This window comes from Salvelinus fontinalis, chromosome 3 (genome assembly GCF_029448725.1).
Source record: "Salvelinus fontinalis isolate EN_2023a chromosome 3, ASM2944872v1, whole genome shotgun sequence".
NCBI classification, from domain to species: Eukaryota; Metazoa; Chordata; class Actinopteri; order Salmoniformes; family Salmonidae; genus Salvelinus; species Salvelinus fontinalis.
The window spans coordinates 40,747,388-40,768,426 of NC_074667.1; the positions used below are offsets into that span (position 1 = coordinate 40,747,388).

The 21,039-nt window shown below is 44.2% G+C and overlaps 1 protein-coding gene and 1 pseudogene across 6 annotated transcripts; one reads left to right on the forward strand and one right to left on the reverse strand.

The window, feature by feature from the left end:
* Window positions 1–845: 845 nt before the first annotated feature.
* On the forward strand, window positions 846–18,475 carry stat2 (signal transducer and activator of transcription 2). 6 transcript variants are annotated; one of them, XM_055915622.1, is made up of 24 exons: window positions 846–1,140; window positions 5,737–5,869; window positions 6,076–6,223; window positions 7,454–7,549; window positions 10,397–10,489; window positions 10,902–10,980; window positions 11,208–11,287; window positions 11,455–11,606; window positions 11,845–12,003; window positions 12,183–12,272; window positions 12,391–12,450; window positions 12,689–12,709; window positions 12,858–12,951; window positions 13,407–13,454; window positions 13,583–13,666; window positions 13,862–13,960; window positions 14,106–14,241; window positions 14,373–14,425; window positions 14,526–14,620; window positions 14,793–14,932; window positions 15,198–15,386; window positions 15,529–15,583; window positions 15,832–15,932; window positions 16,953–18,475. In XM_055915622.1, exons 2-24 carry the CDS (start codon window positions 5,739–5,741, stop codon window positions 17,198–17,200), a joined length of 2,451 nt encoding a protein of 816 aa, XP_055771597.1. In that variant the 5' UTR covers window positions 846–1,140; window positions 5,737–5,738; the 3' UTR covers window positions 17,201–18,475. The 6 variants fall into 6 exon arrangements, with proteins under 6 accessions (XP_055771597.1, XP_055771615.1, XP_055771616.1 ...); XM_055915615.1 differs by having other exon boundaries at window positions 847–1,140; window positions 5,733–5,869; XM_055915638.1 differs by having other exon boundaries at window positions 847–1,140; window positions 5,733–5,869; window positions 17,004–18,475.
* A 592-nt stretch (window positions 18,476–19,067) lies between these two features.
* On the reverse strand, window positions 19,068–20,718 carry LOC129848207 (G-protein coupled receptor 84-like; annotated as a pseudogene).
* Window positions 20,719–21,039: the final 321 nt, after the last annotated feature.

The window sequence follows — 21,039 nt, forward strand, 5'->3', positions numbered from 1 at the left end:
GAAGAATCCTCCATGAGAAAAACAAGCTGTCAGTCACCAACTGGAAGAAAAGGATTCATATTAGTGTAAATATGGGATGCTGTTGATTACCATTATCAACCATGATACAGCAGCAACCAGGTAATCTCTCAAAACTGTAGGATGATGAACTTCTATTCAGGGTAATAATGAGAAATGCAAATGGTTTGTTACACTTACTTTGCCAAGCTTCATGTAATACAAAATAAATCCAGCATCCGAGGTTTTATGAACTACACAATTAGCAAAAAATATGTTATGCTAGAAACATGCTAGCTGTCAATCATACAACATTGCGAATAGCGTGTTTTCAGAATCAGAAACATTGTGAAAACTGTTGGTTGTATGTCTGTTGTGTCCTTTGTCTATTGCTATTAGTTAGTGTTTCTAACCTGTGAATTAATTAATTCATGCCAATTTCCAGTTATCAGTTAACGTTAGCCTGTGAAATATCAGTTTATTAAAAAAAATACAGTACAGTCTGATGGCAATTACTTTAAGTCAAGAATACCGGCATTTGAATTCAAGCGCCGGAAGAAAAGAGGGTGGACCTTTCTGTTTTCATACCTCACTTTCGAAACGTAATTTCTTGGAAGTATTTTGAGATGGTCCTAGGTTTCGATCTCGCTCTTCCCTCTTCATTTACTCCCTCTGCTAAACTGAGTTTGTCCCACCTTGATTCGGTAATCATAGATTGTCATGTCCTTTTGACCAATCATGAATGCTTAACAGTGTTGTCGGGATGGCCCAATCAGCTTCTGGAAATGTTTTAAGGCAGAAACTGGACTTCCGTATTTCATCCATTTCGGCTCGTTGTATCCAAATAAAACAGCAATAAGAAACAAAATGGTGCGTTGCAGGGTTGGTCAAAGAGAAATTGGGAGGGGACATTTAGCGAACAAAGTGCGTGATCTTTTAATGAAATCGGGGGGAGGTGAACCGAATTGTTTCAAATGTCTGCTCCCGTAAATAGGAAGCGAAGTTTGTCTCGGTTTCTGGTTTTATGATCTACACAATTACCAACAAATATTTTCTGTTAAAAACGTACGAGCTGTCAATCCTACAACATTGCGAATAGTGCGTCATCGATAATCAGAAACATTTACTACAGTAACGTAACAGGTGAGTGACAACTGGCTAACGTCAGCTAACTAACTAAATGTAGCCTTCTGAATGTCACGTACACCGCTGAGCATGAACGTATTTTTGCTGAGCATAAATCAGTCATAAATCAGTCAGAATGGTAACTATTAACTAGCTAACGTTAGTTGGGTTACAACGTTTGTCTATGATGTACATTTATATGATTGTAAAAACGACTAGCTGGAGTTCGTCTGAGCGGTTGGTTGGATATGTCCTCAGCCGCTAGTAATTTCGTGGTCCTGTCAGAACTTAATGTTGATTAAATAGTTAGTGCACTTAATGCGGATTGGTTTCGGTTCTGCCCACTAGTGCTGTCCGGTTAAAACATGATGTTGACGGCCATCACTGTAACATTACTCTTGCTAGTCATCGACACGTCTGTTCCACACAGGCTCTTATATGATATGTTTGTGCAACTGTGTGGTGGTGACCAATGGATAGTAAAACTCTGGATATTATGGACACATCTGCCTTGTTCTTGCCTGTAGCGAGTCAGAACCTAGCCGTTTTTACAATGATAGTTTTGTTTACATTTTCCAGAATGTCATGTGGGTGGCTTTTTACTTTGAAACAGACTTTCCAACCGCAGAAACGGATTCTTGAGGCATAGCCTATACTTGGTGTAGGAAAATATTTATAAGAGTATTAAGTATTCAAAGGGTACTTTCTCTCAGGCCATGAGTGAGTTTCAGTCATATACTTGTTACATGTTACATACATTCTTGATTCCCAAGATGGCATAGCAGTCAGACGTCCTCGTCTTGTCCCATATATATATATTTTTTTTTACACGTATCTTTTATATATTTTATTTTCCAAAAACTCAACTTCAAAACACTCCTGCAACCCACCTCGCCAATTAAAAAAAAATATATATATTATTGTAATGAAACAGCAGGGAGCAGGTCTCGAACCCTCGACCTCCTAGCCCGAGGTCCGGCGCGCTATCGACTGTGCCACAAAAGCATGCTCAAACTGCAGAGTCGATTTACGCGCTTATAAACCCAGGGTCGTTACACTATGTACCTCAAATCTGAAATCCACAATAGAAGCTAACCAGAAGCTAGCCAGTTTACTGGCTAACGTTAGTATTCAGCTAACCACGGTTTGTGGTCATCAGTTATTCCTCTAGCTCGAAAATCTATCGCCAGTTTTGTACAACGCGACTCAGACCATAACATACCGGACCTATTTTTCTCTCCATGTCCCCAGATTTCAACCGCAAGCTCTGGACATTTACACCTGGATTTCGCAGTTAGCTAGCTGCTATCCGTGTGACTATTGGCTTACGTCGATCCCGGAGCAAACAATAATTACTCCGTAGCTAGCCAGCTGAAGAGTTCCATCAGCCACTCCTGGGCTACAATCACCTATCCGGAACCGTTTTACTGCCAATGCGGAGCCCCACCGGGTCTTCACGACTGGACTACCGACGTTATCTGCCCGAGGGAGTTATCCAAATGGCACCTCCGTCGCGACGTTACCTGAACGCCCTTCTGCGGCCCGCTAATCGTTAGCTGTTTTATCGGCTGCTATCTGAATAAGTCTATCGGACAATTTTTTCTTGGGTCACTATAACTATATCTATTTTGCCAATTGAATTGATCCCCTCTACCACACGGAACCCCACTAATCTACTGACGGAAACGAAGGTGGCTAAAAACAGACCTCCATCCTATGCTAGCTTGCTACCGATGGCCCGGCTAGCTGTCTGAATCGCCGTGACCCCAACCAACGTCTACTCACTGGACCCTTATGATCACTCGACTAAGCATGCCTCTCCTTAATGTCAATATGCCTGTTTATCTTATTTCACTGTAGAGCCTCTAGCCCTGCTCACTATACCTTATCCAACCTTTCAGTTCTACCACCCACACATGCGATGACATCACCTGGTTTCAATGATGTTTCTAGAGACAATATCTCTCATATATCTGAAGATAGATGGGGGGCAATCAGTTCACATATGGTGTCCAGAGCACAGCTGGGGGCGGAGGGTGGTCTATAGCAGGCGGCAACAGTGAGAGACTTGTTTTTAGAGATGCCTAAAAATCCACCTCTCTAAAAACAAGTCTCTCACCGTTGCCGCCTGCTATAGACCACCCTCTGCCCCCAGCTGTGCTCTGGACACCATATGTGAACTGATTGCCCCCCATCTATCTTCAGAGCTCGTGCTGCTAGGCGACCTAAACTGGAACATGCCTAACACCCCAGCCATCCTACAATCTAAGCTTGATGCCCTCAATCTCACACAAATTATCAATGAACCTACCAGGTACCACCCCAAAACCGTAAACACGGGGACCCTCATAGATATCATCCTAACCAACTTGCCCTCTAAATACACCTCTGCTGTTTTCAACCAAGATCTCAGCGATCACTGCCTCATTGCCTGCATCCGTAATGGGTCAGCGGTCAAACGACCTCCACTCATCACTGTCAAGCGCTCCCTGAAACACTTCAGCGAGCAGGCCTTTCTAATCGACCTGGCCGGGGTATCCTGGAAGGATATTGATCTCATCCCGTCAGTAGAGGATGCCTGTTTCTTTTATTTTTAAATGCCTTCCTCACCATCTTAAATAAGCATGCCCCAGTCAAGAAATTTAGTACCAGGAACAGATATAGCCCTTGGTTCTCTCCAGACCTGACTACTCTTAACCAACACAAAAACATCCTATGGCGTTCTGCATTAGCATCGCTCTTCAAAGGGGGAGATACTCTTGACCCAAACTGCTACAGATCTATAACTATCCTACCCTGCCTTTCTAAGGTCTTCGAAAGCCAAGTCAACAAACAGACTACCGACCATTTCGAATCCCACCATACCTTCTCCGCTATGCAATCTGGTTTCAGCGATGGTCATGGGTGCACCTCAGCCACGCTCAAGGTCCTAAACGATATCCTAACCGCCATCGATAAGAAACAATACTGTGCAGCCGTATTCATTGACCTGGCCAAGGCTTTCGACTCTGTCAATTACCACATCCTCATCGGCAGACTCGACAGCTTTGGTTTCACAAATGATTGCCTCGCCTGGTTCACCAACGACTTCTGATAGAGTTCAGTGTGTCAAATCGGAGGGTCTGTTGTCCGGGCCTCTGGCAGTCTCTATGGGGGTGCCACAGGGTTCAGTTCTTGGACCGACTCTCTTCTCTGTATACATCAATGATGTCGCTCTTGCTGCTGGTGAGTCTCTGATCCACCTCTACGCAGACGATACCATTCTGTATACTTCTGGCCCTTTGGACACTGTGTTAACAACCCTCCATGCGAGCTTCAATGCCATACAACTCTCCTTCCGTGGCCTCCAATTGCTCTTAAATACAAGTAAAACTAAAGGCATGCTCTTCAACCGATCGCTACCTGCCCGCCTGTCCAACATCACTACGCTGGATGGCTCTGACTTAGAATATGTGGACAACTACAAATACCTAGGTGTCTGGTTAGACTATAAATTTTCCTTCCCGACTCACGTCAAACATCTCCAATCCAAAGTTAAATCTACAATTGGCTTCCTATTCCGCAACAAAGCATCCTTCACTCATGCTCCCAAACATACCGTTGTAAAACTGACCATCCTACCAATCCTTGACTTCGGTGATGTCATTTACAAAATAGCCTCCAATACCCTACTCAATAAATTGGATGCAGTTTATCACAGTGCCATCTGTTTTGTCACCAAAGCCCCATATACTACCCACCACTGCGACCTGTACGCTCTCGTTGGCTGGCCCTCGCTTCATACTCGTTGCCAAACCCACTGGGTTCATGTCATCTACAAGACCCTGCTAGGTAAAGGCCCCCCTTGTCTCAGCTCGCTTGTCACCATAGCAGCACCCACCTGTAGCACGCGCTCCAGCAGGTATATCTCTCTGGTCACCCCCAAAACAAATTCTTCCTTTGGCTGCCTCTCCTTCCAGTTCTCTGCTGCCAATGACTGGAAAGAACTCCAAAAATCTCTGAAACTGGAAACACTTATCTCCCTCACTAGCTTTAAGCACCAGCTGTCAGAGCAGGTCACAGATTACTGCACCTGTACATAGCCCATCTATAATTTAGCCCAAACAACTACCTCTCCCCCTACTGTATTTATTTATTTTGCTCCTTTGCACCCCATTATTTCTCTCTACTTTGCACATTCTTCCACTGCAAATCAACCATTCCAGTGTTTTACTTGCTATATTGTATTTACTTCGCCGCCATGGCCTTTTTTTGCCTTCACCTCCCTTATATCACCTCACTTGCTCACATTGTATATAGACTTATTTTTCTACTGTAATATTGTATGTTTGTTTTACTCCATGTGTAACTCTGTGTTGTATGTGTCGAACTGCTTTGCTTTATCTTGGCCAGGTCGCAATTGTAAATGAGAACTTGTTCTCAACTTGCCTACCTGGTTAAATAAAGGTTCAATAAACATGTAGTCTTGTGGTCAGACCACTGGCAGCAGTGCAAAGAAGATAATGTCCCTAGATGTGCAAGCTTAGTAAACAAACCTCACCTCGTATTGTGTACTCTGTCTGTATGGCTGTTATTACTGATTATATGCATGCCTGTGGTGTTGTCTCCAGCCAGTCATGGCCCAGTGGGAGAAGCTGAGGCAGCTGGAGTCTGTGTACCTGACACAGGTGGATGAGCTCTATGATGGGGATGCCTTCCCCATGGATGTACGCCACTACCTGGCACACTGGATAGAGGGTCAAGACTGGTGAGGCAATCCACTCATCCTGCACTATTTCTTGTTTCAGCCACAAAAAAAACTGAAAGGGTCTGGGTGACTATGCACTGATTTAGGGATGTCTGAAGGACCACAGGGATGTCCATGTAGAACAAACCCAAAGAATGTCAGGGAAAAGGGGTGAATGAAGCTCTTATGTAGTTCCTTAACCAGTTTCCTTGTGTTTCCGTCCTTAGGGATCGTGCAGCGCGGGACCATGATGTTGCCATGGTGCTGTTCCAAGTGTTATTAGAGAACCTGGATATCCAGCACAGCCGCTTCGTCCAGGGGGGAGAGTCCTTCCTGCTGCAGCACAACATACGCCGTTTCAAACACAGCTTCCAGGTGTGGCTCTCTATGGGGTGTCTGATAAATATACAGAACAAAAATATAAACCAACAATTTCAAAGATTTTGGTGAGTTAGTTCTTATAAGGAAATCAGACAATTGAAAAATTCACTAGGCCCTAATCTATGGATTTCACATCACTTGGAATACAGATAACTGAAAAAAGATAGGAGTGTGGATCAGAACCAGTCAGTATTTGGTGTGACACATCTCCTCCGCCTAGAGTTGATCAGGATTTTGTTTGTGGCCTGTGAAATGTTCAATGGCTGTTAGAAGTTGCTGGATATTAGCGGGAACTGGAACATGCTGTCGTACATGTGCATCCCAAACATGCTCAATGGGTGACATGTCTGAGTATGGAGACAATGGAAAAACTGGGACATTTTCAGCTTCCAGATATTGTATACATATCCTTACCACATAGGGCCGTGCATTATCATGCTGAAACATGAGGTGAGAGCGGCAGACGATTGGCATGATAATGGGCCTCAGGATAATGTCACAGTATCTCTGCATTCAAATTGCCATCCATAAAATGCAATTGTGTTCGTTGTCCGTAGCTTATGCCTGCCCATACCATAACCACACTGCCACCATGGGTCACTCTGTTCGCGATGTTGACATCAGCAAACCACTCGCCTACATGACACCATACATGTGGTCTGCGCTTGTGAGGCTGGTTGGACGTACTGCCAAATTCTCTAAATGGACTTTGGAGGCAGCTTATGGTAGAGAAATTAACATTCAAGGGTCTGGCAACAGCTCAGGTGGACATTCGTGCAGTCAGCATGCCAATTGCATGCTCCCTCAACTTGAGACACCTGTGGCATTGCATTGTTTAACAAAACTGCACATTTGAGTGGCCTTTTATTTTCCCCAGCACAAGATGCACCTGTGTAATGATCATGCTGTTTAATCAGCTTCTTAATATGCCAAACCTGTCAGGTGGATGGATTATCTTGGCAAAGGAGAAATACTCATTAACAGGGATTAAAACAAATTTGTGAGAATTTGTGTGTGTGTGTGGAACATTTCTAAGATATTTTATTTCAGCTCATGGAACATGGGACCAGCACTTCATGTTGTGTTTATATTTTTAGTGTAGATAGAACCTTCTAGAACAGTAGTCAACTGGGTCTTAGAGCTACTGAGTTTGCAGCCCTTCAAGGTTTTGATGAAGTACTACTACTCTAGTAAAACCACTCTTCACGCCCTCTCTTCCTCCAGAGGTACCAAGAGGAGCCTTACAATCTGGCCAACATCATCCAGTGGTTTCTGGCGAAAGAGAAGGAGATCCTGCAGAACGCTGAGCTGGCTGAGCAGGTTAGACAAACACAGAGCCTTTAACAACCGAAAGTATTCAGACCCCTTGATTTTTTTCCCCCACATTTTGTTAGGTTACAGCCTTATTTTAAAATCGATTAAATTGTTTTCCCCCCTCAATCTACACACAATACCCTATAATGACTAAGCAAAAACAGGTTTAGAATTTTTGTTAATTTATGAAAAATATATATCCCATTATGTAAGTATTCAGACCTTTTACTCAGTACTTTATTGAAGCACCTTTTGGCAGCGATTACAGCATTGAGTCTTCTTGGGTATGATGCTACAAACTTGGCACACCAGTATTTGGGGAGTATCTCCCATTCTTCTCTGCAGATCTTCTCAAGCTCTGTCAGGTTGAATGGGGAGTTTTGCTGCACACCTATTTTCAGGTCTCTCCAGATGTTCCATCAGCCACTCTACCATGAAGGCCTGATTGGTGGAGTGCTGCAGAGATGGTTGTCATTCTGGAAGGTTTTCTCATCTCCACAGAGGAATTCTAGAGCTCTGTCAGATTGACCATTGCGTTCTTGGTCACCTCCTTGACCAAGGCCCTTCTCCGTTTGCTCAGTTTGGCCGGGCGGCCATCTGAAGGAAGAGTGTTGATGGTTCCAAACTTCTTCCATTTAAGAATGATGGAGGCCACTGTGTTCTTGGGAACCTTCAATGCTGCAGAAATGTTTTGGTAACCTTCCCCAGATCTGTGCCTTGACATATTCCTGTCTCGAAACTCTATGGACAATTCCTTCAACCTCATGGCTTGGTTTTTGTTCTGCCATGCACTGTCAACTGTGGGACCATAGACAGGTGTGTGCCTTTCCAAATCATGTCCAATCCAATTGAATTTATCACAGGTGGACTCCAATCAACTTGTAAAAACATCTCAAGGATGATCGATGGAAACCAAGATGCACCTGAGCTCAGTTTCGAGTCTCATTGCAAAGAGTCTGAGTACTAAAATAAGGTACACTGCTCAAAAAAATAAAGGGAACACTTAAATAACACAATGTAACTCCAAGTCAATCACACTTCTGTGAAATCAAACTGTCCACTTAGGAAGCAACACTGATTGACAATAAATTTCACATGCTGTTGTGCAAATGGAATAGACAAAAGGTGGAAATTATAGGCAATTAGCAAGACACCCCCCAAAACAGGAGTGATTCTGCAGGTGGTGACCACAGACCACTTCTCAGTTCCTATGCTTCCTGGCTGATGTTTTGGTCACTTTTGAATGCTGGCGGTGCTCTCACTCTAGTGGTAGCATGAGACGGAGTCTACAACCCACACAAGTGGCTCAGGTAGTGCAGTTCATCCAGGATGGCACATCAATGCGAACTGTGGCAAAAAGGTTTGCTGTGTCTGTCAGCGTAGTGTCCAGAGCATGCAGGCGCTACCAGGAGACAGGCCAGTACATCAGGAGACGTGGAGGAGGCCGTAGGAGGGCAACAACCCAGCAGCAGGACCGCTACCTCCGCCTTTGTGCAAGGAGGTGCACTGCCAGCGCCCTGCAAAATGACCTCCAGCAGGCCACAAATGTGCATGTGTCTGCTCAAACGGTCAGAAACAGACTCCATGAGGGTGGTATGAGGGCCCGACGTCCACAGGTGGGGGTTGTGCTTACAGCCCAACACCGTGCAGGACGTTTGGCATTTGCCAGAGAACACCAAGATTGGCAAATTCGCCACTGGCGCCCTGTGCTCTTCACAGATGAAAGCAGGTTCACACTGAGCACATGTGACAGACGTGACAGAGTCTGGAGACGCCGTGGAGAACGGTCTGCTGCCTGCAACATCCTCTAGCATGACCGGTTTGGCGGTGGGTCAGTCATGGTGTGGGGTGGCATTTCTTTGTGGGGCCGCACAGCCTCGCCAGAGGTAGCCTGACTGCCATTATGTACCGAGATGAGATCCTCAGACCCCTTGTTAGACCATATGCTGACACATGCACATTTGTGGCCTGCTGGGGGTCATTTTGCAGGGCTCTGGCAGTGCTACTCCTTGCACAAAGGCGGCGGTAGCGGTCCTGCTGCTGGGTTGTTGCCCTCCTACGGCCTCCTCCACGTCTCCTGATGTACTGGCCTGTCTCCTGGTAGCGCCTCCATTCTCTGGACACTACGCTGACAGACACAGCAAACCTTTTTGCCACAGTTCGCATTGATGTGCCATCCTGGATGAACTGCACTACCTGAGCCACTTGTGTGGGTTGTAGACTCCGTCTCATGCTACCACTAGAGTGAGAGCACCGCCAGCATTCAAAAGTGACCAAAACATCAGCCAGGAAGCATAGGAACTGAGAAGTGGTCTGTGGTCACCACCTGCAGAATCACTCCTGTTTTGGGGGGTGTCTTGCTAATTGCCTATAATTTCCACCTTTTGTCTATTCCATTTGCACAACAGCATGTGAAATTTATTGTCAATCAGTGTTGCTTCCTAAGTGGACATTTTGATTTCACAGAAGTGTGATTGACTTGGAGTTACATTGTGTTGTTTAAGTGTTCCCTTTATTTTTTTGAGCAGTGTATTTCTGTTTTCATTTTGTATAAATTTGCAAACATAAAAAAACAAAACTGTTTTCGCTTTGTCATTGTGGGGTATTGCGTGTAGATTGAGGATTTAAAAACATTTAATACACCATTATTCGAAAATGGAACGTAACAAAATGTGGAAAAATTAAAGGGTTCTGAATACTTTCCAAATGCACTGTGTATTATAAAAGGGCATTTAAGAATAGGGTGCGGGATTGGGTTATCCTGTATACCTACTCTCTCACCGCCGTAGGTGGCGGTACATCTCATTTGAAAGACTTTAGGGTCATCAATACTGTGTTTCTTCTTCCTCTCAGGTCCAGCTGCTGCAGGTCCAGCAGAACCCCATGGAGACAGACAGCCAGCGGAACATTGAGCGTAAGATGGCAGACCTTAAGAATAAAGTTCAGGTGAGCGTCTCCGTGAGTCTAAAGGTTGCAATGCCTACCATGATATGAGCATCCTATGGGGGGTGGGCTCTCCTCTAATGTTGCTGCCAAACTTTTCATTATGATAACATTACTACCATGACATTATGTTAACATACTGTTTTACTCATCTCATATGTATATACTGCATTTTAGTCAATGCCGCACTGACATTGCTCAATCTCTAATATTTATATATTTCTTAATTCCATTATTTTACTTTTAGATTTGTGTGTATTGTTGTGAATTGTTAGATACTACTGCACTGTTGTAGCTAGGAACGAACACAAGCATTTCGCTACACCCGCAATAACATCTGCTAAATATGTGTACAATAACATTTGATTTACAGACCACCATTGACAGTTTGTCTGTTTTGTTGTTGTAAATGCAGTGCATGGAACACACAGTGAAATGTCTGGAGGAACAACAAGATGAGTTTGATTTTAAATACCAGACTCATAACATGGAAGGTGAGCTCATCCTTTGTATTTGTGATAATCGATTAAGCAGAGGATAGAGACTGAGGGATATGATACTGTATATATTTCCCTGAAGCCCACACGACTATGAAGAGTCAATTTTCTTTTGTCATGGATGTGAGTTATGAAGTGACGCGTTCTATCGGGTGACATCTGTAACCTCATTCTATTAGTAGTTGATTTGTTGACTTGACGATGACTCAGGCTCTTGTGCATAGGCACCACCAACGAGGCGGAGAAGACGGAACAGATGAAGGTGCTGCAGGCTCTACTCAACAGACTGGACGCCTCCAGGAAGGTACCACACACAATTCTCTAGTCTACATCACCTTAAACAATTTACGCCTTAGACATTTACCTAATAATAAATTAGGACATTATGAAGTGTATTATTCATATAACATATATTTCCTCTGGTTCTCCCCCCGCTCTCTCTCCCCTTCGCCCTCCCCGTCTCCGCTGTAGAGCATGTTGTCCGGTATGGGTATGCTGCTGGACGGTGCGGAGGAGCTGCTGTGTGTGCTTGTGAGGGAAGAGCTAGTGCAGTGGCAAAGGAGGCAGCAGAAGGCCTGCATTGGAGCCCCAGACAGCACCTGCCTGGACCAGTTGGAGAAGTGGTACAGTACAGCCATTCACCTCTGTAGATCTACCTGACCTAAACCATCTTTAACGGCTGTCTGCTGTAACTCTGAGCGTTCAGTACATCTGCCCTGGCTTGCTGAAGGAGGGACTACAAAGCCTTTCTTAGAAAGAGCCTGCGGCGGTAGACCATGTTCATTCTGTTGTTTGACCTCTGACCCCTCTGTGTGATCTCCTGTATGACCTCTATTCGGCCTCTGTCTGACCTCTCTCTAGGTTTACAACGGAGGCGGAGTGTCTGTTCCAGGTGCGTAAGTTCCTTAAGAAGCTGGAGGAGCTGATGGGGAAGGTGACCTATGAGCACGACCCTGTGAAGAAGCAGAAACCAGCGCTGCAGAAGAGGGTGGACAGCCTCCTCACCAGCCTGCTCAAAAGGTTTTACATAATTTACAATACACAATCACACTGGCTCATAAACAACTCTGATAAACAAAGTTTACACACTAACATAGTAAATCCTCAAACAGTACAAATAATAATACACAAGCACACTAATGATATGTTCAGTTCCCTTTTTCTCACTATTGTTCACAGAAGGTATTTTGTGTTTTCAGCGCCTTTGTGGTGGAGACTCAGCCCTCTATGCCCCAAGGGAAAGGCCCCTTGGTCCTGCGTACCAATGTCCAGTTCTCAGTCAAGACCAGGTGAGTACTTCAGACTCTTTCCTAGTTATGACGGCTGTTAAATAACCAGCCCGTCACTGAATTGAATATCAGAGTGAATGTGACATCCATTTATACAATTCCGTGTGTTTTCTTCTAGATTCCTCGTCAAATTTCCTGAGCTGAACCATGCCATGAAAGTGAACGTGTCTATGGACAGGTGAGATGGAACCTTTGGGAAATTAAATCCGTTCTTTACATATTAGATGCCTGCCTTACGTAGTGCTCTCGTTGCTTTAGTCCAGACATGTAGATAGTCATTAGATTTATTGATCATTGCTTTGCTTTTGAGCTAGATGACTTTAGAACATTGTCAGAAAATGATATGAGTGAATTAAGTGACCCCTATTGGCCATTATACTGAAGTGGGTGTTCCTCTCCCTTTCTCTCATCTCTAGGGAGGCTCCTTTGGTCAAAGGGTAAGATGTGACATTTGGGACTAGATTTGTGCCAAATTTGAAGTGTAAAAACATGACAACAAATGTAAAGAAATCGAATGTGTCAACAAATTCATGTAAACCACTTTTATACATTCACCCGGTCACTCCATGTTCTCTTGGCCTGTAGGTACCGTCGGTTCAATGTCCTGGGGACCAACAGTAAGGCCCTGAACATGGCTGAGAGTATGAGTGGAGGCATGGTGGCAGACTTCAGACATCTGGTGAGTCAGTAGGACAGACAGGCTTTTGTTGGCGGAGAGATATGGATTGGTAGTCAGTTATACAACACTGTGTGGAAATTAACCATGAAACTGTATGCAGTTGACTTGCTTAAAGGTAGTCAGAGATGCACAAGGTAAACTGTAATATTGGGGCAATTTCCGCAACAACTAAGAGCATTGAAGCGCGAGGCTGTACTTCTCCAGTGTTTATGGTTCCGCAGCTAACACGTTGTAGCTATCGAAGCGCACCTGCGAAGATACACTGTCAGTGCATCACTTTCATCTGTAACATCTGCGGTGTTGCTCATGGCAACATCATATAGCTGAGTCTCAGTTTAAAAGGTTTTGATGAATCAATTATGATATCAATTATCTGATGCATTATGCAATTTTGTCATCACAATTGCTTATAGCAGAGATGGACTAACCAAAACAGATTTAATTGTTATTTGCAGACACTGAAGGAGCAGAAATCTGGAGGAGGGGGCAAGGGGATCCATGACGTGAGTTACATCATGCTTCAACATATATCCACTTTAATACTCAAAGCATTAGCCATACTGTAGTAGAGTTGAGCAACAGGTGTGTTTGATCCTGGATGTGTTGGTGGTGAACCTCTCTGTGCCGACAGCTCTCTCTCAGCGTCACAGAGGAGCTGCACATCATCAACTTTAACACGGAGTTTCTTCTGCACGACATGTCAGTCTCCTTAGAGGTGGGTCTTCCTGTCATTCCCTGTGCCCTCATTAGCTATCAGCCCCATATGTTGTGACACAGTAAGGGTGCTCTGGTCTTGCATTGGTTTCCCTGGATGATTGTCTGCTAAAAACAATCTAAATGTAATAAGGTCCATGCTACAGTAGTCGGTCATACGAATGCATGTTCCTTTGTCCACTGCATCCCACCCCAGACGTCCTCTCTCCCTGTGGTCATCATCTCCAACTCCAGCCAGCAGCAGAGTGCCTGGGCTTCCATCCTCTGGTTCAACATGCTTTGCCTCGAGCCAAAGGTGAGAGGTCATCAATGCAGGTCCCCCAGCTTTTGATCAGATGTCTTGTTCAAACAATTACTTAGCCAACTCTTTAAAAAATATATATTTTTAATAAATGTATATTTGTGTGTTTTTAATAATTGTTAAGAATGTGTTTCTGCAGAACCTTCTGTTCTTTGCCAACTGTCCCGCGGCTACGTGGCCCCAACTAGGGGAGATGTTGAGCTGGCAGTTCCTCTCCTCCACCACGCGGGGTCTGGAATCTAACCAGCTGGACATGATCGCACATAAACTCTTTGGTACGTCTACTACCCATCTCAATCCTAGGTATAGTGTTCATTGGCTGGTATGTTTACAGTGCTACATGACTTTCAGGTCTAGAGATGTCAGTGAAGTAGGTTTGGCAAATTATTGTTTTCTGCCCCTTCAGGAAAGCAGCAAAGTTACGACGCCTGCAAAATCTCATGGACTAAGTTCAGCAAGGTGATTATCTTGTCACTTGTTAGCTCTCTGCATGATGCTGACAGTGGAAATACTGATGTCAGTCTAAGCTGTGCCAACCTCAATCATCCCTGTGTTGCAGGAAAATGTTCCTAACACCAACTTCACTTTTTGGGTGTGGTTCGATGGTATCCTTTTTATGGTGAAGAGTCACTTAGAGAACCTGTGGAAAGATGGGTATGTCTGAGGAGAAAAAATGACCCATTATAGTTTGAGGCTCTGAGATAGGCTGTCCTGTTATTTCACAAAATCATTATTTGAGAAATAGTTTATGGATGTCATTTTGATTTAACAACAACTTATTAAAGGTCTGGTTTGTTTTCTCTGTGTATGCTTTTCCACTCTGCAGTTCTATCATGGGTTTTGTGAGTAAAGGCAAAGAGAAGACCCTCCTGAAGAAGAAACAGAGGGGTACATTCCTCCTGCGCTTCAGTGAGAGCATCAGAGATGGAGGCATCACCTTCTCCTGGGTGGACTACTCCCTCACCGGTGAGACGACAGGATCATATGGCATGGGACAGAGACTTAACAAGAAATTATTTTTGCAAGATTTCTACGTCACATTTAGGAAGTCTTGTACTACACACAGTGACGCCTTTTTATATTTTAGCATCCGATGAATTGATTGACGTTAGTGCTTCCAAAGAGGGTGAATTTATCCTCCTATCTGTCCCCCTATATTGCCCTCCCTGCCCCTTTTCCACACATTCTCTACTACCTTATCTAATCTATTATCCTTGTCCTCCCTCTCCAGGTGAGCCTGATGTGCGCTCGGTGCAGCCCTTCACCAAGGTGGACCTTGGCCAGATCCCTTTCCATGAGATCATCAGAAACTTCCAGATCCTGGAGGATGAGAACGTCCCGGAAAACCCGCTCCTCTTCCTCTACCCTGACACGCCCAAGGTGGAGGCCTTCGGGAAGTACTACACAGAGAAGAGTGGAGGTGAGTACCAGAAGGATCTTGTGGCGCAATGAAAGTTTGGATTATTGATGCATCTTATAGTTTGTTTATGAAGCATTTGACATCCTTTTTGCAAGTTGAGTTGATTGCTATTAATCTAAATAATTTACCTTTGTCTTTTCAGCGGATAGTCAATACATTAAGTACATCAAAACTAAGTTGGTTTTCGTATCTAAAGAGTGAGTATTTTTATCATTTCATTTATCCAGCCTTAACATGTGGATTGTAAGTCACCTGAAAATCCCTACAGGAGCCTCCCTTAGCCCCCACTCTACCTGTGCTTTCCGAATAGAGGCCATTTTGTAAATGAAAGCTCGTAATATGAAAATACTCTGGCTCCATCAAAATTGTAGTGTAATCCCAGTCTCTCATTGGTTACCTCAGGAACTGGTTGTGTGTAATGGCTATTTGTCATTGGTTACTGTAGGAACACACTGGAGGCTAAGTCGCCTATGTATTCTGACACTGTGGAAGGCGAAGGCTCAGGGCCAATGAACCCAAGATATGGTCTGGGTGGAGAGGCCTTCGGTGAGTCGCCAAGCCTCCCAGTAAACCAATCAACCAAATCCCTTTAAGTGTCATCTGACCCTTTTTCTCATCAGAAGTCAGCAATCTGCTCCTAAACACAATAGCATGCTTTTGAGCTTTATCTGCCCTCAAGTTTCTCTGTCTTTAGCTGATCATTTCAAAGTAGGGGTCCTTACCGACTGTCTCCCTACCGACTGCTAAACCATAGAAGGGAGGGCACCTCAATCAGCTGGGTTTCTTTTTGTTTACTGTTTTCCTTAACAAACCCCCCCCCCCCCCCCCCCCCCCCCCATTGTCTCATTGTTCTGCATATGCCTGCATGTGCCATTCTCTGTAGAGAATGTTAGCTAGTGAGCGGGGTAGGTGATTTACACAGACTCCGTTTACACCCTTTCTCTTCCTCTGTTTGCCATACCAGTCCCTCCAGCATTCCCGTGATTCTGCAATCGCAATTTCTTTTGAAATCTACAATTCCCTGCCTATTATGCGAGTGCTTACAAATTTGGCCAATCACTGCACTATTTCACCATAAAACCAGTCAAATCACCAAAATATTGTTGCATAAAACTGACCATCACCGCATCACAGAAAGAGGGCTTGCAATTTCAACCAATCGGCGCACATTTACCTCATATAATTCAGTCAAGCCACACGTTAACATTTTTTTTAACGCATTTTGGAAGAAAAAAAAGGCTATTGCTATGCAAAATGTCAGAATTGCCGCAGCAAACTCGAGCATATTCCCCTGCAAATACTACACAAAAAAACTGAAATCCTGGAGGGACTACCATACCGCACCATATGCTCCAAAGATGCATCTTCATGTCCTGTGGACTGTATGTTTTAATTAACCACAACTGGCTGTTTTGTATCACTAATAATGATATTCCGTTCTGTGTTTTTCACCTAATACATGTCTGCTTCCTCAGTGGGTTGCAGAATGCTGTTTTCCAAATGAAACCGTTGAGTCTCGATTGTAATTAGAATAAATAACTGATTTTAAATTACTTCTTACAACAGAGCCCTCCACCTTCCCTCCCTCAGGCCTAATTGGAGACCCTCTTCCCCCAGAGCTGCCCCTAACTCCTGACCCCATGTTCTCTGTTGCCATGGTAATTCCCGATGAGGACCTGAATCCCACCCTCCAGGATATCCTCAGTGACTCCAACATGTATGAATGCGTTGACTTCCTGTCTGACGACACAACCTTCCTTGAGGGGACTCTACCCGGACTCCCCTTCACTGCCCCTCTGCAGCCCTGCGAATGACCACTCTCGCAGCATTCACAACAATACACAATGTCTAACCAAACTATATGACTTGCTACTGTGGAAGCACTTACCCATAATTCAAAGACAACGTTCATCCATATTTAACCAAACTGAGGATGCACATTAGACCATAACATGGTTACATAGTACACAAATATAGGCTACTACTCTCACCCTGCATCTGTAACATTAGAAAAGCTCCGTGGACCATCTGTTGTGCCCATCAGGTACAGCATATTACAAATTTTCTATGTGTGTGTATATATATTACATTAAGAGATCTAGTAAGACTTTTTGCACTGTTGTGACATGACTGATTTCTGAGAAGGAAAAAGTATGTGAATCCCATTTTTATAATATTTGCATTGCCTTCACACCAACTAGCTTTAAAAAAAGAAGCTAATTTAGTGTTTGAAAAGGTAATGAAACTTTTGCACTTCTTCCTCTCTTCTGTTTGTCTTTTAATAATGTTTTTTTGTCCAAATACCATATTTGACTCTGGATAAAAGGTCTGGTTGAGCAAAAACAACTAAAAACAGACATTGCATGTCTGCTTACTAGGTAGAAAAGCCCACAAGCATTGTATTATACATTATGAGGAAAATACTGCTTGTGAGAAAATGTGACTTTATATTATGTGGTACATTACTTGTGTCCGACAGGGTTAAGAATTCTATTACGTGTGACTGAGAGACATTATCAACCAGCATCCAACCCCAGGATGGTATGGAGGGACACATTTTAAGGCACTACTCCAAAGAGCTGGAGAAGATGAGTGACTGAGTGATATCCAAGTCTTGGGTCCAGTCGGTTTCATTTTAGGCCAATTCAGACTATACCACATGAATCATCATTTTTATGGTTTCTGATTGCTTTTAGTGTAGCATTTCTGGTGACCACTTACCTGATTTATGATAGAGGGATACGTCAATCTATACGCTGTGGGTGTACAGTGTTGTAGGGCACAGCATGGGCTGCAGAATGTGATCATTAATGAGTGACTTGGTATGTACCACTATTTACATGTCAGGGAATTCTCTTGGAGTGAAATAACCACAGAAAGCCTGTTGTTATTTTGTACAAGCCGCAGCAGGGATATTGCAAACTTTACTCTGTTCGTTCAGGATTCACAAGTCCTGAATACAGCGAGGAAAGATTAACATGTATTGGGAATGGCATCTATCATTTGTATTTCTTGTTTTACAGCATAGTCTGCAGATAATGACATATGTGATGATAAAGGGGTTAAAATAAAATGATATTGAGATGTGACCCAACCTGGCTATACATTTTTTTTCCCCCAACAAATCTTGAGTTTGGTGTCAGTCTGTTCAGTAGTCATAGTGACAAATATCTATTGCGATAGTAACCACAATAGTAGGCTAGGATGAGACAAGCTGCCGAAGGAGAAACCAATCAAACTTTTTTATACAGCACGTTGCTCTGTGTTAGAGAATCTCACAAACATTGTAATTCAGTAATACTCATAGAGTATGACATCATGCCACATCTATACCAATATGACTACATGGTGTGCTATGATAAATAAATGACATATTCTGAATTACCAGAAGGTGGAGACCTATTTAATCATGTCATTGAGGACATTATGACTTCCAACATCTCTTCAGGACATGCATTTTGGAACTTGAAAAAAGGGACATTTCAAAAGTTCTGATCTAGGGTGGGCAGAATTTTCCCTTGTGTAAAAGGGAAATGTCCTATGTGTCCAGTGAAAGTAAGGTACTAGAAGTAATGAAAGTACAGATTTGTTTTATTATAAACAGACCAAGATACAATGACACATATATACAAGATGTAGAGGAGGATGTAGTTATTTGCATAACTAACACCCCCCAGGTCTTGATACAGTGATATCTCCCCGTTGGTGACCTCTGGCTTCCTGCTGAAAGAATAAATGACCTTATGCGGTTTGATCATATTGTATGACTACAGTACATGATAGAGGTGAACTTTGAGCTTTGAAAGCCATTTCATCTATTAGAACTAAGGCCTTACAGTAGGTGTACGTTGGTGTTTGTAACTGAAAAAAAATAAGCCTTGTGAGCATAATCTTAGCCTAAAATCGTTGAACCCTTTCCAGAAGAAATCACAGAATGGCTGATTTTACCCTTGCGAGCTGATAGTAAATGTGACATTCAGGAAGGAGGAGAGGAATTTATAGAGGAGGAAGTAGCTCCATCAAGACCAATGGGGGAGAAGAGTGTTTTCCCTATTTGAAGTGCTATGATAATTACTTTATGGTTGTCTTACCCAGCTTAGTCGAATGCACTATAATGCCGCTTTCAAAATAACTCGGAACTCATAAATCTCAGACTTCCGACTTCAGTACGTTCAAGATGACTGGGAAAAATATTTTTGGACGGTCATCCAACTCGGAATTCCAGGTCGGGAGCTCCGGCCTCTTTCTAGAGCTCCGACTTCCGGACCTGAAGATTACTGTCGTCATGATTTGACATAGTTTTTTTCAGAGTTCCCAGTTTTCTTGAATGCAACATGAATCCCTCTGAATAAGAGCCCCTCCTAAACTACCAAAATGTAAAGGTCAATGTTTCCAGAGGGGTCTGGTGGCCCTGGCCAGTAGGGCCCGGTAGGTCTCTCCAAACTGGCGGTTCAAGACAGTGTAGAGCACAGGGTTATTACAGCTGTTGAGTCAGGCGAGGTTGGCACAGAACATGTGGAGCACCTTGGGGGGTGCGGTTCTACTTATCAGCAATGTTCAGCAGACAAAACAGCATACGAAACACTGGACGATAACTTACCATTGTCCCCTGTATTGGGGTAGTTCCCCCTGGCTGTTCAACTCACAGCTCTGGGTGGTGGCCACCCCACTCCCGACGCCACTGTCCCTCTCCATCCCTGGTTCTGATGAGGTCAGCTTCCTTCGTGATAAGCGTCAGCTGAGTCAGTAGCTGACCGGTGCCCTTGCTGCCACCCTGACCCGCCTGTAGACGAGCAGGAATAAAAGCACCACGCAGCCCAGGCCGATGAAGAAGTAGAAGAAGAGCAGCACGGTGGTGTAAGGGCGCCCCCTGGTGCGGTGGAAACTGCATGTGCACACCTGCAGGGAAGAAACACGTAAATGGGCCAAAGCCGGCCGAAGCTGGTGGAGGGCAGGAGGAGGGCGAGGCCCCACCGAGAGAACACCCACTCAAAGATATACCGCCTCGCCACCAGCAGGTAGCGACTTTCCTTGATCAGATACAGTGTGATGATGGAGACGGAGTTGGAGAGGAAGAGGAGGCCGAAGACGCCGCCCCTCCAGCGGAGGTGTAGGTAGGAGTCAACACAGGCAGGCTGCAGCAGGGTGCAGTACAGCAGGTCCGCCAGGCCCAGGTTCACCATCAGCGAGTTGAAACGCGTCCGCACCCGGCCAGAATGGTCATCACGTTCCCCACCGTCCCAACTATGGTCACAGCCGAACTCCACAGCACGCCAAAGCAGCGGAAGGCCTCAAAGGAGGAGTGGTGGCAGGAGAAGGAGCCATTCCCCATGTCACCTGTGATGTTCTTCAGCATCCTGTGAGGAGAGTGATAAGATCAACTTTATTGTTCCCCAGGGGGAAATTGTATTGGAAACACAATGATATAAATTATGTAAAAATACATCACATCATTTACACATACACAGAGAAAGAATGTAAATTCCAAACTCAGCTGTCAGTCAAATAGTAGCAGGCTGTTAGATGAGTCGGGGATGTCAGAGAGGGATGCTACAGGTGCAGGTTTCTGGGCTAAACTTCTAGACCATTTCCCCTTTGGCAAAAAAAACTGTCAGCTTGTTGAAATCAGTTGATGAACCATTATTGTTCTCTG